The sequence below is a fragment of the Micropterus salmoides genome, unplaced genomic scaffold, assembly GCF_014851395.1.
Source record: "Micropterus salmoides isolate LMB-PRFRI ecotype aquatic unplaced genomic scaffold, ASM1485139v1 Ms_hic_scaffold_3341, whole genome shotgun sequence".
In the NCBI taxonomy this organism is placed as follows: Eukaryota; Metazoa; Chordata; class Actinopteri; order Centrarchiformes; family Centrarchidae; genus Micropterus; species Micropterus salmoides.
This window is the reverse complement of record NW_024042642.1, coordinates 1-16965: the sequence shown is the minus strand read 5'-3', so window position 1 is coordinate 16965 and position 16965 is coordinate 1. Positions and strand designations below refer to the sequence as shown.

Sequence of the window (16965 nt, the reverse complement as noted above, 5' to 3'; positions counted from 1 at the left end):
TGGTATGACTTGGCAGGCCTGTGCGATATGACAACAGGGATGTTACGACCAACTTGAGCGGCCCTTGGCAGACTCATGCCCAGAATAGAAGTACAAATGGGAGAATTCCTGTCTCACGACAAGGGGGAGTGAAGGGCTGCGGACAGTAAATGAGATTGCAGAAAAATGAACATGGGCACATTCACAATGTCTAACAACTCTAATGTCCAACTAATTCAACTCAGATGTTACAGCTGGATGTGTTTCTGTGCTGTTTGTCCCCTTTCCTCTTCTGTCCTCTAGTTCTGCCCCGGGTGGACAACTTCTGACTGCAGAATGAGGTCCACCTGAGCTGGGAAGGAGGTCTTTAAAAGCTCCAGCATCAGAATGTGGGGGCTTTTTGAATCAGGACTGCTGGTCTTGCTGCCTCTCAGCCTGGACTTTCTGTTTGACGTTGTGCTCTTCTTGATTTAGTATCTTGGATGTTTGTACGTCTTATCTTAATAAATCAAATGGATTTGGCTGTTTTTCTGTGGTTGGTTTGGTTCAGTGTTGTCGGCCCCACAGAGCTGCCTCAGGCTGGGGCGTAACATAAGCTCACATCAGCACGAGATGGTTCAGAAGGGACAGCTAGTCACACTTTGCATATTCATTTGCATTCCCAGGACCACAACAATGGGTTTCCTTCACCAGAGTCTGTTTTGTCCTCCGGACGTGTTCCTGGAGATACTTTTCATATTCAGACAAAACAATGTGCTAAACCTGGCACGCCACAAACAAGTCTGTCCACTGAAGGTAGAGAGACCAAAGTGATGGTGATGGAGACCACTTGGGTCGTTAGGGCTCCTGGCTGCTGTAACAACAGCTGTTATGGTCGTTAGAGTCACCTGAGGCCAGATCTGATCGACCCTTGTCGGCTTTCTCACCTGTGGCCAAATGTGAGGGTTTGGCCTCAGGTGGTCCCTCTGAAGGGATGAAAGGACAGCAGGGTGAAGTCTTAAACTTGGCCCCTGTTGAGAGATGGTTCTTCTACCTAAATGGCGTCTTTCATTCCTCTTTCAAACCATCTGTCCTCCCTATCCAGAACATGAACCTAGTTGTCATTGAAAGAGTTCCCCTTGTCCTTCAGATGTGGGTAAACTGCTGCGTCTTGGCCTGAGGAGTTGGCCCTCCTGTGTGGGCCTTGCGTTGGGTAACGTGTACGGCACAGTCCAAAAAGGCCAAGCTGTTGTTGTTGACATCCTCTCAACTTTCCCTGTGCAGTTCAGCCTCATTAGTGTCGTTTTCAGCAGCAGCAGGCAGCTGGTTTCAGGGAAAAGCTCTTTAAAGGAGGAAATGGAGGGAAACACACGGGAACGCTGTTCTGGGAGGAACAGTCGAGAGGGAACGGCGTTCCTGCTCAGATTCAGAAAAATCTGTTTCTGTAGGGGGAAATGACTCACAGCTGTTTTACACTGTTTCTAAGGGCGGGTCGAACACCGGACCCAAACTCTAGTGGACCAAACCAACGCTCTCCGGTCCACCTTGAAGGGGTATATTTCTTTGGTCTCGGACCACTTCCAAGTGAATGAAGTGACTTGTAACTGGTTTAACCGCAGTATGCTGCACACCTCCAGTCCAGCATCATGTTTTCTTATAAAATCTTTCCATACAGAAAAACAGGTGATGTAAGAAAATGTCCCTTTGAAAGCTGCGTGACAACAAAGACCTGCTTGAGTTCTATATACAGTTTGATGCTTTGTGCTTTGCATACAAAGCTGCTGCTAAAGAAATGAAGGTCACAGTGTCTGTAAAGTCCATCAGAACAACAGAGCAAAGACACATTTAGATAACATCTAGATATTTAACAGATCCAGTTTGAGGCTGTTTTGCGGTTTGTTCTGCTTCTTTGTTGTTTATGATCCGTTCTGCTGTCACACCTGTTGTCTGTGTATAAAACAAAGTTTACAGCAGGAGAGCTGATTGTTTTCTTATTTCATATTTAATAAACCAGCAGACATTAAGATAACAGCACTTCCTGTGATGTGTGGACATGTTCTTTAGATGTGATGTGAGGCCGTACTGCAGCCACATCAGCGGGAATCTTGTCCATCTACTGGAGTGATTTGAGGTGTGGAGCATTGTTCTAGGATGTTCAGGCTGTCTTCTGACTTTGGGTCAAGCAGGTTGTCCACCTGTTAGACTTTATTGTCCCCAGAAATAAGTTATTTTACATCACCAGTTAACACACAACATTTTCCTCCTCACATATCATTTCCCAACAAATGTATGACCCAAACAACAAAAGCAAGCTATTGCGTTTCTCCATTGCTGGTAGCAGCTCAACTCCACTCATCTCAGATCTCTTCTGGCCGCCGTCCTCTGTTTCCCATTGCAGATGTTACCCCCTCAATGTAGCTGGTAGTCATAGCAACGCCGCACGATACTGCTCCAACGTTATGTTCTACGTGACTCTCACCAGCTATTAAGTTGAAATGTTTCAACATTACTCAGCATGGAAAGACAGAATCGCTGCAGGAGAACATTGCTGGAGTTTCTGCTGCGTTGGCTGCAGAGGTCTGTGGGACCAGAGCGCTCTGTGAGCTGACCGGCCTCGCCAGCGTCCTCTGCCGCCACTTCCTCTTAGTTCCTTCAAACGTAGATCCTGGTACTGAAAGTCTCAGGTAAAGTATGGCAGGGCCCTGATGTCAAGCCCTTTCCTACCAAAGAACCTACTTCCTTATTAAGCTAAAGGGGGATGGTGGGACAGAGAGACTGGGTTTCCAAAGGGGTTCTCCAACTTCTCCCAGGACGGTCTAAACTGAAATCCGGTCTTGTTGTTGTTGATGTGTTCAGTAAATGGTTGAAGTTTTTCCCTCTGATAAGTGAAACTAGTCCAGCTGCCATCAGCCACCCACAGAGTGCTGCTGCTGAACGCGTGGACACAATAACCACAAACTGTCCAACACCAAGCCAGCTGCGTCCATCTGCCTGCGTCTGCTGTGTGGCAGTGAGGTAACAGTTTCTGATAGACACTGAGAGACCTGCTCCTTTCCTTCTTTCCTTGATACTAACACGTTCACAGATTCACTCAGTCACCACCTGACTTCTGGAACTAGCCTGACCTTTGACCCACAGGTAGCCCAGCCTCACCTGTGCTCAACGCCATGTTGGGTCTCAAACCCCGTCTGAAGTCTCCCGGTCTGGACCGGAGGTCTGCGTGTTTCTCAGTCGCTGCTGAAACATGGTGACGTTTCACCTGCTGTGTGTTTGTGTTGTTAGACGCAGTGAATGTGTCGGCCTGCAGTTTCTCCTGATTCACCTTCATGTGTAAATGAGCAGATTCTGTGAATGAAGATACCTCCGCCCCAAAGGGCCAGAAGACAGCGTCCCAGAACAAAGCTCCTGTACCTCAATCTCGATCTGAAGTCTTGATTAAGCGGCTGCAGTAATCACCTCTCATCAGCACTAAAGAACACGCTTCTGTGTCAGCAGGGAGCTGTTTATGAAACGTAACCAGCATCATTATTAAGATACATTTTAAATCCTTTAGAGCAGAAGAAAACATCAACAGGTGTGACAGCTTCACATTTATTCATTCAGCTGACGTTTATCCAAAGAGACTCACAGCTGCTGTATCTGACAGAGATCGCACGCCTCTGGAGCAACGAGGGGTTAAGTGTCTCGCTCAGGGACACAGTGGAGGACGTGTCCCAGTGGGGAATTGAACCCCGGTCTCTCACAGCAAAGGCGTGTGCGCCATCACCTCCCCTGTGGCCAGTTAGCGTGAGCGGGTCACTGCACATTTCTTAGTCAAATAAATGTTGGCGTGTGACGGTTCTTTGTCCTGCCAACCTTCTCTATGTGTCTATTTGTGTGAAGCATCATTTCCATATTCCTGCCACTCCTTTGTCTCAGAAGAGCAGCTGTAGATCATCGTCACCCTGCTGCATGTTGTCACTGGACATATTTGAACTTTGGCTGCAGAGGACAAAACATCTGGTGGAGGAACTCATTCAGGGGGTCTGGCAGCTTTTACAGGTACATTTAGTCAGATTCCTTTTTTCTTCTATGTAGAGCGAATTAAACAGCTTTGGGCTGGAGGTGGACAGAATACTGAGCTTAAACCAGTTAGTTAAACCAGTTCAACTAAATGATGAAATGAGAGAGAGCATTAACAATGAAGTATGAAATCTATAAAATAGAAAGGTATACTGCTGGAGTCCAGATATCTAGAACATGCTTACACATTCTTCTTCTTCTTAATATTACTATTATTCTGTGTATTGTTCTGAGCCAACATTAATCCTCTCAGAGGTATTTATAGAGACGTTTTTCAGCTGAGATGCAGAAGAGTTTTTGTTGAAGAAAAGTCTCAGGAGGAGAGAGTTCTGAACCGAAGACGGGTTACAGTCAGTGTAATAACCTGATCTCTCAAACAACAGGTTTCACTCTGAAGAATGGAAGGTCTCTACATTAACAGCAGCTCACAGGACCAAAGCTACGATTACAGCGACACCACCACTGACTACCAGAATTACAGCAACATCACCTCCAACTACCAGAATAACAACGAGCTCAATGAACTTTATTTCATCAGAGATGTGGTCACATACATAATCATTGCTGTCGGCCTTCCTCTGACCCTGGTGGCCATCTATGCTCTTTATTCTATGGTATGTACATTCTGACTGAGAGTTATTTATTTCCTGTCTGTGTGGTGTGTCTGTCCTACAGTCTGTCTGTCTGTAAAGGATCTGGATCTGGTTTGGGGGCTAGGTGTCAGGGGGCTGGGACAAAGGCTTGGAATGATCTATAACCTGACAGGAATAATTGACTCCAGAATTCAAATGTCCATGAAGCTGATTGGACCCTAAACACATGCAGTTTCCATGTGTAGCTCCATTCCAGTTAAACTGCAGAAGCTGCAGGAAATCTGGCCCTTAGTCTTGTTCCTGCAGTGATTGGCCAGTGGGTCATATCTGAGATTTCTGTTGGATGAAAAAGTCAGAAATGGCTCTGACTGCAGCTGCTGGGCAGAGCAAGATGACAGATTTGGGAGGAGGTGGACTTCACAACATGTTTCCAACTGCTTGTTGACTTTTACCAATGTTTTCCTGCAGGTGAGAAGTGAACATGTTGCTCCCATCTACCTCATCAACCTCCTCATTACTGACATCCTTCAGTTCTGCTGCATGATCGTTCAGGTGGCACCAAATGTGGTTTGGAGGATAAAGAATATCTTCATATTTATTTACCTCTCTGCTCTGTTTGCCAGTGTTTACTTCATGGTCTGCATCTCCCTGGAAAGGTATCTATCTGTCTATCCAGTATGTGTGGAGCTCCTTCTGTGTCTGAACATTATATTAGTTTATAACTCTGAAGCTCCTCAAAGACTTTGTGTCCGTCTTGTATTACAGGTATTTGGTCATCGCCCACCCACTGTGGTACCGCTGCAGACGAACCATCAAGACCTCTGTGGTGGTCTGTGTCCTGGTCTGGGTCCTTTCTGCTGTCTGTATCGTCTCTTACTATTTCACTGATGTCCCAATCACACTCTTTGCCGTCCTCCTCCTCCTTCCCTTCCCTCTGTTAATATTCTTCCTGGTTGGGACCCTCAAAGCCCTGTCTGCTTCCATCTCGGTCCCCTCTGATGAAAAACGACGAATTGTGGGAATTTTGGTTCTGGTGCTGCTTATTTACACTCTGCTGTTCCTGCCAGACATCATTTGGTTACTGATAGAATCATACATAAACAATGACCTGACCATTGACCTCCTGTCTCTCATCTTCCTCAGTCTGAATCCTCTTGCAGACTCGTTCCTGTATGTCTTCATGAGGAAAGGGACCATAGACAAGCTTTTGGCCTCTGTGTGTTGCTGCAGAATGGACAGCAATGATATCAGCAGTCCATCAGTATGAATGATGACAACATTTCCACAGTCAGCTTCATGTAGGCAGAGAAAGAGGGAGAGAGAGAAAGGGGAGGAAACAGGAGGAGAAATGGAGGCCAATAGAAAGGATAGAGACGAGACAGATCCTGTCATCTACTGAGACCATTTCCAATAAGACACCTAACTGTAGAGAACAGGAAGCACTGTTTGGACTCTGCTGTGGGAGAAGTGGCTGCTGGGAAATGTTTTGGTCAACTTGCTCTGGTTCGCTGTGATGGCTTCAACACATGGAAATAAAATGTGTTTTATTAGTTTGGAGCTGGAAGTTGATGTCTGTCATTATTCTCCTTTAATCCCAGAAGCAAAGCAGATATTATTTTAGATGAACTGAGCTCATTCTAGCCGCCTCGCTGTCTTCTTCCTAAATCTTTATTTGGACTGTTGTTTGGATGTTTAACACAGGGAGAGCATCTCAACACGTCTTTAGCACTTTGTACTTTTTAAGTTTCTGCTGTTTTAGTGGTAGGCATGCTGCTGTTTAGGATGGGATTCAGAGCAGTTGTTTTGCAGCAGCTGTTGTGTTTTTGGTAATCTGGAGAAAATCTTAAACCACAGTTTATGTCAGTTTCTATGAAATTGTACATTTTCTGGAAATCCAATAAAAATCAGTTTGTAGACCAAACTGTGAATGTTTGTCTTTGAGCAACTCAGTGAATTAAAAGCTGACAAATGAAGGTTGAACAAAATCTCTGCTGGTTGACAAATCTCTGTTGTCTATATGAACATAAAGGCCAACCTGCTGTTACCAGGGAGGCATCCTGCACTTTCTGACCAAATGAGGTTTCCTCACAGCTCTTAAAGCTTTCAGACTTTTTTAGATAAGAAATGATAAAGTGTGACAGGGACAGTCACAACAGATCAGACAGAGAAACTCCCACCCCCTCCCTTATGGGCTCCTTCCAAAGCCACGCCCCCAAAACACGTGAACGCGCGCTGCCGACACCGCTGGAGGACGAGCAGAGTGTGACGAGCGGAGAGGAGCGCAGTGCAGCTGCTCACATCAAACTTTATCATGAAACTAAACAACTAACCCGGGTGTTAGTACTCACTGTCAAGCTAGCATGTTATTATTGGACAGGTTTTAAAAGACTAACTTTGTACCAAGCTGGTTTGCTAACTGTTAGCAACAGGAAGCTGTGCTAATGCCTCGTTCCAGACTGCTCGGAACTGTGAAATGTCTGAGTTGAAATCTTTGACTTCCTGCCTCAAAGCGTTCCAGGTGCACGGTGGCGCCGGAAGTGACGAAAAACACGGCTGGCTGTGACAAACTCTTTGTCAAGTGTGCACCCAGTTGCACCCTCAGCACTGCCCTTGGTGTTAATTGGTGTTAATATTATAATATTAGTACATTATTTCCCAGTGTGCTTGTCTCAGAGTTTCTCTGGTGTTTCCCCCGAAGCCCTTTGGGTGTCAAAAATAAATGTAATCCATCACTATTGTTATTACTTTTTATTATCGTTTACTGACTACAACAACTAACTGCAGCTCTGCTTCAGCCATCGGTTCATCTGAGTCATGTACATTGACCTGCTGTGTAATGTGGACACAGAAGTCCTGTTAGAGAACAACAAGCCCCTGTTCAGTAAAAATATCTGATCATGTTGATGAATGTTCTTTCCAATTACACCAATCTTTCCTATTTAGGGTTCTAACAACTATATATTCCTTACCAGGCCAGAATCTGAGGACTGTGGACAACATCCAGACTACAGTGTTTCCATGCACCACACAAGGCTGATCTCAGGACAGAGTAACAGACAGTTCAGTCAGGCAGCAGACAGACAGTTTGTAGTGTGGCAGTGTGGAGCACTTGGTCACAGAGTCGTGATACTGAGTTGCTGTTTCTGGAAGATATGCAACTGTTGATCCACCAGGACAATACAGAGTTTAATCCTAGCAGGGTGGAAGATGTAATGTCACCAACTGACACACAAATAATCCCCTCCACTGTGTGGATGAATACCTGTACTTTGTTTTTGTTTTATTCCCAGGAGGGTAGAGAAAATACAAATATATTTTTGCCTGTTCTGGATATTTTCATTCTTTTTGAAATAAAACATTGAAAATGATAAATGCCTTTTCTTTACACCTGCAGCATAAACAATCAAGCAACTACATTTATGTCTATGTCTCCTATAATAACATCCAAATGTGCTATAACACTTGTTTCTTGTTATTAAATACTACTAAAACTACAACCTTTATCACAAATAGATACTTCATTAATAAAATCATTAAAAATAAGAATATACAGGAAGAGACAAGGTCCAACCATGTTACTTTTTGTTGTACATTTTTCTGTATCTAGCAACACAGTTGGGGCAGGAACACCTGACTGAACCCCATGTTGACGGGGATCATCGGGTTCTCCTGGTTCTGCTTCTAGGCATCTCCTCAGTAGTGGACAACCGTCAGAGAGGAGGAGGAGGAGGAGGAGGAGGAGGAGGAGGAGGATGGCACTCTGGAGGTCTGCGATGTAACTGTAGTCCTTCTCCACCTTCAGTGAGTACAAGCTCCACTTCCTGGACTTTGTTGTACACCTTGCTGCACCTGATAACACAGAAAGGAGGATCAGCTTAGTGAAAAGTTTGTAACACCTGAACACCTGACATTGTTCTCTTCCTGCTACTGTAGAGAGCAGTCGTGCTTTTCCTACTCTCCCCTCTGATCTTGGCTTGCTCCTATTTTCTGTCTACTTTGGTCGTGTGGAAGGTTTTACATCAGAACGGTGAACTGTTTCCTAACATCTCAGTCTGTGGAAGCGCAGAGGAGGATCGACACCATCGGGGTCCAGTCTGGTGAGCTGCTGAGAGTAACCACAGGTCTGACAATGACATTAGAAGAAATATCTAAATCACTACATGAACTGGATGCACGTATGACGCTGAGGATGAGAGCGACTGAAGGACACTGATCCGGATAAATGTTACCGAATCAACCTAAATTGGATTAAAAATGATTGTCTTAGTGTCTCTTCCCTCCTCCACCCGAGCGCGAAAACAACTTGCAGCTGGCCTTCGTATCTTCTCCTGCGCACTGGTTTATCTCTCCTCTAGGACAAGGCCAATGAACTGAACTTTTTTTTAACAACATAGTCAGTCTGAAGCCTCATACAAACACAGACTCATTATCTGACTCGCACCCCCCCCCCACCTCTTTATTTCTCTTCCTCACGTCACCTCAAAAAATCCCACCATGTGACCGCATGTAATGTGTGTTGTCTTGTGTATTATCATGTATTGTATGCATGCACGTGCAGGGGGGGGTGCTATGGGTGCTTGAGCACCTGCCCTTTGATGCCCAAAGTGCCCCTTTGTCAATGACAGATTTCATTAATTAATTCATTTTTAAATGTGTAAAGGTCCTTTTGTGAAGGCCTGCCGAATCAAAGTATTAGTAAAAATAATTTCTCAGTAAATAAAATGACCCACATGATGACCTTTCAGCAGCTCTGCCTGCAGGACTCCTGCGATCCCGCCGGTCAGAGGGGTTTACCTCAACGTGCTTGTTGTGGGTTGTTGGATGTATTTTACAAGAAAGACGCAAAGAGAGCAGCACAGTAGTTGCATATTGCTGCGTGTCGCCAGTAGAAGTAACTTTAGCTGCCGACTAACACTGTGCCCACAGCTAACGTTGCTTCTACACAGATAAACAAAAGTTGCTCTGTTCACTTCATTCTTGCTGTTTGAGGGAGAAAAGTTTCACGGGCGTCGTGAGGTCTGGTATTTTTTATATAATTTGACTAAAAACCTTTCACTTCAACTAGGATTATTACAGTAACTTCATTAAAAACGTAGTGTGCCTTAAAATAATTATAACAACTTTGGTAAAACTGTTTTATTACTTATCAGCCCTTAAACGATCATTTAAATCAGAACAGTATTTGAATAGATAGCAAACCTATTATATGAACTAAATAACTGGAAATACAGTAATAATGTCAGTGTCAATATAAAATAAATAATATTCCTGACATTGAAGAAGAAATGGTCCTATTAGATTTCAGAAAAAGGTATGAAATGTTAATGTGAAGGTAAATGCTGCTCTGTCATGGTTATTATGGGCCGACAGAAAGAACACACACATATTTTTAGATTTATGATTAGACATATAGTCAATCAAAATCCAATATATATCTCAGATTCACAATGTAATATATAAAATCATTATCACAATATTGCCTACACACACACACACTCACACACACACACACACACACACACACACACCTGTCTATAGATTTGTCTCTCTTACTGCTGTCTTGGCTAACCTAGTCATTTCTCCCAGTACTGTTTCCTTCCCAGATTATTTCCCACACTTTTGTTAACCTGGAATCTTATTTCCTCTCCCTGCAGCTCTGTGAGCGTCTCCCTCTTATTTTCAGTCTTGGTAGCGGCTGCAGCTACAGCAGGTCAGTCATAGTGACTCTGTCCTAAATACTGTCAGCAATCTTTACATCTCATCATGGTCACATATTTGTTTCATCAGCTTATATATCTTCTATGTTTGTTATAATATCTCTAGTCACAGATCACCTCCAGTAGTATCAGCAGCAACCAAAGCAGCAGCAGCAACATCCCCAGCAACCCCTCAACAGCAACTGTTCCCTGTAAGTTATGTCAGCCCACCGTGTTTTAAAGCTGGATCTGGGAATTCTCTGTGTTTCTTTTTCAAAACTGTGTCACAGCATTTCTTGATGTATCGATACATTATGTGTTTAAATTCTTCATTTCTATGATATTATTATAGTTTGCTCTTCGTTAGTAAAATAAGCCGCTCTGCTGCCAGCAGGCTTGTTTGAGATTGGTCAAATCAGCAAACACCTCATCTTTAATGTGCTCATTGCTACATGAGACAAACCTGGCTTGGCTACAGAGTTGACCGCCACCTTTTGTGACCACTTATCATGATTACTGGTGTTAGTGAAGCCAGATAACAGAAAGCCTTTGGTTCTGTTCTGCTGTACTTTTATATATGTATTTATACTATTCTTTAAATATATATATACTTACTTTCTTCTGGCATTGGGTATGGGCAGCGTTTTCCCTGTGTTGATGGAGTCTGTTGTCTGGAGCTGGTCCCTTGAGTAGATGCCTAACAGGGGATATTGATCTTCTACGTTGTTCTTCTTGGTGCGACAGGCTTCTATGAGATGGTGGTCTGGTCTGCGTTTCTGATGTGGGCTCCTGAATTTGCTGGGGCACTACAAGAAAAGTAAGAGTCAGAGTAAAGGTCACGACAAAAGCTCAATCTAAATTTAGGACAGATTTTAGGACAAATCTCTCCAATACAAATTATCATTGCAGTTACGTACGAGTTTAATTAATCCTTAAGTGTGACCCATCAGCCCCTGTGGCAAGAACAAGTGGCAGCGTTCTGCTACTAAATTAAGTGAATATAAACCTGCCAACAACAAAGACTTAAAGAAAAAACCCAAAGCTGACAAAATGTTTTGAAGGTTGCGCAAGACCGCACATTACTTTAGGATTCATTGTTAAGCTCTTGTGTTGTTTGCTAGTCCAGATCCACTTAATTTATTTTGGAGGAACACACCAAATGGGAAGCTCTCATAAAAGAGAAGGAGCTGATGGCTCAGACTTGGTGGATCTATTACATTTGTATAGATATATGGGTATGAACCCACACTATCACTTTAAGGTCAAATATTTATAAAATGGAATTTAAGACATAATAAGGACCTGAAGAACCCTTTTTTGCTTTTGAGATCTGCTTCCCCCGAATGAGCGGAATGACTGTAGAGCCAGAGCTTGATCTCCTGGATGACGTTGATGGTGGAATGACTGTAGAGCCAGAGCTTGATCTCCTGGATGAAGTTGATGGTGGAATGACTGTAGAGCCAGAGCTTGATCTCCTGGATGAAGTTGATGGTGGAATGACTGTAGAGCCAGAGCTTGATCTCCTGGATGACGTTGATGGTGGAATGACTGTAGAGCCAGAGCTTGATCTCCTGGATGAAGTTGATGGTGGAATGACTGTAGAGCCAGAGCTTGATCTCCTGGATGAAGTTGATGGTGGAATGACTGTAGAGCCAGAGCTTGATCTCCTGGATGACGTTGATGGTGGGATGACTGTAGAGCCAGAGCTTGATCTCCTGGATGAAGTTGATGGTGGAATGACTGTAGAGCCAGAGCTTGATCTCCTGGATGACGTTGATGGTGGAATGACTGTAGAGCCAGAGCTTGATCTCCTGGATGACGTTGATGGTGGAATGACTGTAGAGCCAGAGCTTGATCTCCTGGATGACGTTGATGGTGGAATGACTGTAGAGCCAGAGCTTGATCTCCTGGATGACGTTGATGGTGGAATGACTGTAGAGCCAGAGCTTGATCTCCTGGATGACGTTGATGGTGGAATGACTGTAGAGCCAGAGCTTGATCTCCTGGATGAAGTTGATGGTGGAATGACTGTAGAGCCAGAGCTTGATCTCCTGGATGACGTTGATGGTGGGATGACTGTAGAGCCAGAGCTTGATCTCCTGGATGAAGTTGATGGTGGAATGACTGTAGAGCCAGAGCTTGATCTCCTGGATGACGTTGATGGTGGAATGACTGTAGAGCCAGAGCTTGATCTCCTGGATGACGTTGATGGTGGAATGACTGTAGAGCCAGAGCTTGATCTCCTGGATGACGTTGATGGTGGAATGACTGTAGAGCCAGAGCTTGATCTCCTGGATGACGTTGATGGTGGAATGACTGTAGAGCCAGAGCTTGATCTCCTGGATGACGTTGATGGTGGAATGACTGTAGAGCCAGAGCTTGATCTCCTGGATGAAGTTGATGGTGGAATGACTGTAGAGCCAGAGCTTGATCTCCTGGATGACGTTGATGGTGGAATGACTGTAGAGCCAGAGCTTGATCTCCTGGATGAAGTTGATGGTGGAATGACTGTAGAGCCAGAGCTTGATCTCCTGGATGAAGTTGATGGTGGAATGACTGTAGAGCCAGAGCTTGATCTCCTGGATGACGTTGATGGTGGGATGACTGTAGAGCCAGAGCTTGATCTCCTGGATGAAGTTGATGGTGGAATGACTGTAGAGCCAGAGCTTGATCTCCTGGATGACGTTGATGGTGGAATGACTGTAGAGCCAGAGCTTGATCTCCTGGATGACGTTGATGGTGGAATGACTGTAGAGCCAGAGCTTGATCTCCTGGATGACGTTGATGGTGGAATGACTGTAGAGCCAGAGCTTGATCTCCTGGATGACGTTGATGGTGGAATGACTGTAGAGCCAGAGCTTGATCTCCTGGATGAAGTTGATGGTGGAATGACTGTAGAGCCAGAGCTTGATCTCCTGGATGACGTTGATGGTGGAATGACTGTAGAGCCAGAGCTTGATCTCCTGGATGACGTTGATGGTGGAATGACTGTAGAGCCAGAGCTTGATCTCCTGGATGAAGTTGATGGTGGAATGACTGTAGAGCCAGAGCTTGATCTCCTGGATGACGTTGATGGTGGAATGACTGTAGAGCCAGAGCTTGATCTCCTGGATGAAGTTGATGGTGGAATGACTGTAGAGCCAGAGCTTGATCTCCTGGATGAAGTTGATGGTGGAATGACTGTAGAGCCAGAGCTTGATCTCCTGGATGACGTTGATGGTGGGATGACTGTAGAGCCAGAGCTTGATCTCCTGGATGAAGTTGATGGTGGAATGACTGTAGAGCCAGAGCTTGATCTCCTGGATGACGTTGATGGTGGAATGACTGTAGAGCCAGAGCTTGATCTCCTGGATGACGTTGATGGTGGAATGACTGTAGAGCCAGAGCTTGATCTCCTGGATGACGTTGATGGTGGAATGACTGTAGAGCCAGAGCTTGATCTCCTGGATGACGTTGATGGTGGAATGACTGTAGAGCCAGAGCTTGATCTCCTGGATGAAGTTGATGGTGGAATGACTGTAGAGCCAGAGCTTGATCTCCTGGATGACGTTGATGGTGGAATGACTGTAGAGCCAGAGCTTGATCTCCTGGATGACGTTGATGGTGGAATGACTGTAGAGCCAGAGCTTGATCTCCTGGATGACGTAGATGGTGGAATGACTGTAGAGCCAGAGCTTGATCTCCTGGATGACGTTGATGGTGGGATGACTGTAGAGCCAGAGCTTGATCTCCTGGATGACGTTGATGGTGGAATGACTGTAGAGCCAGAGCTTGATCTCCTGGATGACGTTGATGGTGGAATGACTGTAGAGCCAGAGCTTGATCTCCTGGATGACGTTGATGGTGGAATGACTGTAGAGCCAGAGCTTGATCTCCTGGATGACGTTGATGGTGGAATGACTGTAGAGCCAGAGCTTGATCTCCTGGATGACGTTGATGGTGGAATGACTGTAGAGCCAGAGCTTGATCTCCTGGATGACGTTGATGGTGGAATGACTGTAGAGCCAGAGCTTGATCTCCTGGATGACGTTGATGGTGGAATGACTGTAGAGCCAGAGATTGATCTCCTGGATGACGTTGATGGTGGAATGACTGTAGAGCCAGAGCTTGATCTCCTGGATGACGTTGATGGTGGAATGACTGTAGAGCCAGAGCTTGATCTCCTGGATGACGTTGATGGTGGAATGACTGTAGATCCAGAGCTTGATCTCCTGGATGAAGTTGATGGTGGAATGACTGTAGAGCCAGAGCTTGATCTCCTGGATGACGTTGATGGTGGAATGACTGTAGAGCCAGAGCTTGATCTCCTGGATGACGTTGATGGTGGAATGACTGTAGAGCCAGAGCTTGATCTCCTGGATGACGTTGATGGTGGAATGACTGTAGAGCCAGAGCTTGATCTCCTGGATGACGTTGATGGTGGAATGACTGTAGAGCCAGAGCTTGATCTCCTGGATGAAGTTGATGGTGGAATGACTGTAGAGCCAGAGCTTGATCTCCTGGATGACGTTGATGGTGGAATGACTGTAGAGCCAGAGCTTGATCTCCTGGATGACGTTGATGGTGGAATGACTGTAGAGCCAGAGCTTGATCTCCTGGATGACGTTGATGGTGGAATGACTGTAGAGCCAGAGCTTGATCTCCTGGATGAAGTTGATGGTGGAATGACTGTAGAGCCAGAGCTTGATCTCCGGATGACGTTGATGGTGGAATGACTGTAGAGCCAGAGCTTGATCTCCTGGATGAAGTTGATGGTGGAATGACTGTAGAGCCAGAGCTTGATCTCCTGGATGATGTTGATGGTGGAATGACTGTAGAGCCAGAGCTTGATCTCCTGGATGACGTTGATGGTGGAATGACTGTAGAGCCAGAGCTTGATCTCCTGGATGAAGTTGATGGTGGAATGACTGTAGAGCCAGAGCTTGATCTCCTGGATGAAGTTGATGGTGGAATGACTGTAGAGCCAGAGCTTGATCTCCTGGATGACGTTGATGGGGAATGACTGTAGAGCCAGAGCTTGATCTCCTGGATGACGTTGATGGTGGAATGACTGTAGAGCCAGAGCTTGATCTCCGGATGACGTTGATGGTGGAATGACTGTAGATCCAGAGCTTGATCTCCTGGATGAAGTTGATGGTGGAATGACTGTAGAGCCAGAGCTTGATCTCCTGGATGACGTTGATGGTGGAATGACTGTAGAGCCAGAGCTTGATCTCCTGGATGACGTTGATGGTGGAATGACTGTAGAGCCAGAGCTTGATCTCCTGGATGAAGTTGATGGTGGAATGACTGTAGAGCCAGAGCTTGATCTCCTGGATGACGTTGATGGTGGAATGACTGTAGAGCCAGAGCTTGATCTCCTGGATGACGTTGATGGTGGAATGACTGTAGAGCCAGAGCTTGATCTCCTGGATGAAGTTGATGGTGGAATGACTGTAGAGCCAGAGCTTGATCTCCTGGATGATGTTGATGGTGGAATGACTGTAGAGCCAGAGCTTGATCTCCTGGATGATGTTGATGGTGGAATGTTTTCACTGGGGTGTCACGAGAATGCTGCTACAGACACAAAAATAGAAAAAGAATAACTTAAAATTACTAGACAGACTATAGTTGTGAATGGAATCACTTTGGGTGGACGCTGTAAATATTTTGCACTGTTTAATCCAGTAGGTGGCGGTGATGCCAACCGCTATGAAACAACAAAAGATAGCCTCAAGCCTCAAGCGCTTTGTCAGAAAGGTTAAGAACCCTGTTCTATACTTTATACTCTATACTATACAAAACTTCTATGTGACAGGTGATGTTATAAGAGCAGCGTAACTCCTGTAGGGAATCGAGAAGTGCGTAACGAGTGTTTAATGTCCGAGCGGCAAAAAGTGACTAAACGCGAGCGGAAGAAAATATTGGACACAAGAGCAATGCTGCTGAGCATGTTCTGTTGGGGTTTATATTCAGACAGAACTTTTGCTTCACCTCCGCTGCTACAACTCCATCCTGAGGGAAACACTGATAGGTTAACATTACAGTGTGTCAATTAAAGGGGTACTTTGCGATTCTTATACTATACACTTTGTTAATTTGGAGAATATTTCCTCAGGGGTCGTGTGCTCTAGAAAAAAATCTGGTTTTCCTACACAGCCCCCGGGCCTGTAAACAAAGCTGCTCGGAGCGAGCAGCAGGTGGCGCACTCCAAGCAGTGGGGGAGAGAATGTAAACAAAGAGCGGTACATTCGAACATGCTGGACTTATTACGGGACTCTATAGCTGTGAAGATGACTGAGAAACAGCCACAGAGGGAAAGGTCTGAGGAATGAGACCAGGCGAGGGAAGACCTGTGTTTAACATCTGTGAGGGGTTTCAATGCTGGATAAATCTACGAATGAAAACCGATGCTGAGGTCGCTCTGTTTCTGCTGGACAGGTGAGTAGGCTAACGTCAGCTTTGCTGTTCCACAAAACGACAGGATCAGTAGAGGGTAGGCGCTGATGTCACTTCCGCCCCAGGAACAGGCTGGACTGAGAGGCAAAACATCTGTTACATGGCTACGTTTAGCAAACAGGGAGCAAAACAAGTGATCAAATTAAAGACATTCAGACTCGACGGTGATCCTTACTGCTCACCAAAGAACCGGCGGTCCAGCTCTTTCCCATTTTAGA

At 45.3% G+C, this 16965-nt stretch overlaps 1 protein-coding gene across 1 annotated transcript; it reads left to right on the top strand.

Moving 5' to 3' along the window:
* Window positions 1-4093: 4093 nt before the first annotated feature.
* On the top strand, window positions 4094-5925 carry LOC119884291 (G-protein coupled receptor 4-like). The gene is made up of 3 exons (XM_038694753.1): window positions 4094-4634; window positions 5082-5269; window positions 5379-5925. The coding sequence occupies exons 1-3, from the start codon at window positions 4419-4421 to the stop codon at window positions 5878-5880; spliced, it is 906 nt and encodes a 301-aa protein (XP_038550681.1). The 5' UTR covers window positions 4094-4418; the 3' UTR covers window positions 5881-5925.
* The last annotated feature ends 11040 nt before the right edge of the window (window positions 5926-16965 follow it).

What these genes read in the sequence shown, in the direction of transcription:
- LOC119884291 (XM_038694753.1), top strand. Translation starts at nt 4,419, where the DNA reads ATGGAAGGTCTCTACATTAACAGCAGCTCACAGGACCAAAGCTACGAT. An exon ending in TCTATGCTCTTTATTCTATG is followed by an intron (nt 4,635 to 5,081) that starts GTATGTACATTC and finishes GTTTTCCTGCAG; the next exon opens with GTGAGAAGTGAACATGTTGC. An exon ending in GTCTGCATCTCCCTGGAAAG is followed by an intron (nt 5,270 to 5,378) that starts GTATCTATCTGT and finishes CTTGTATTACAG; the next exon opens with GTATTTGGTCATCGCCCACC.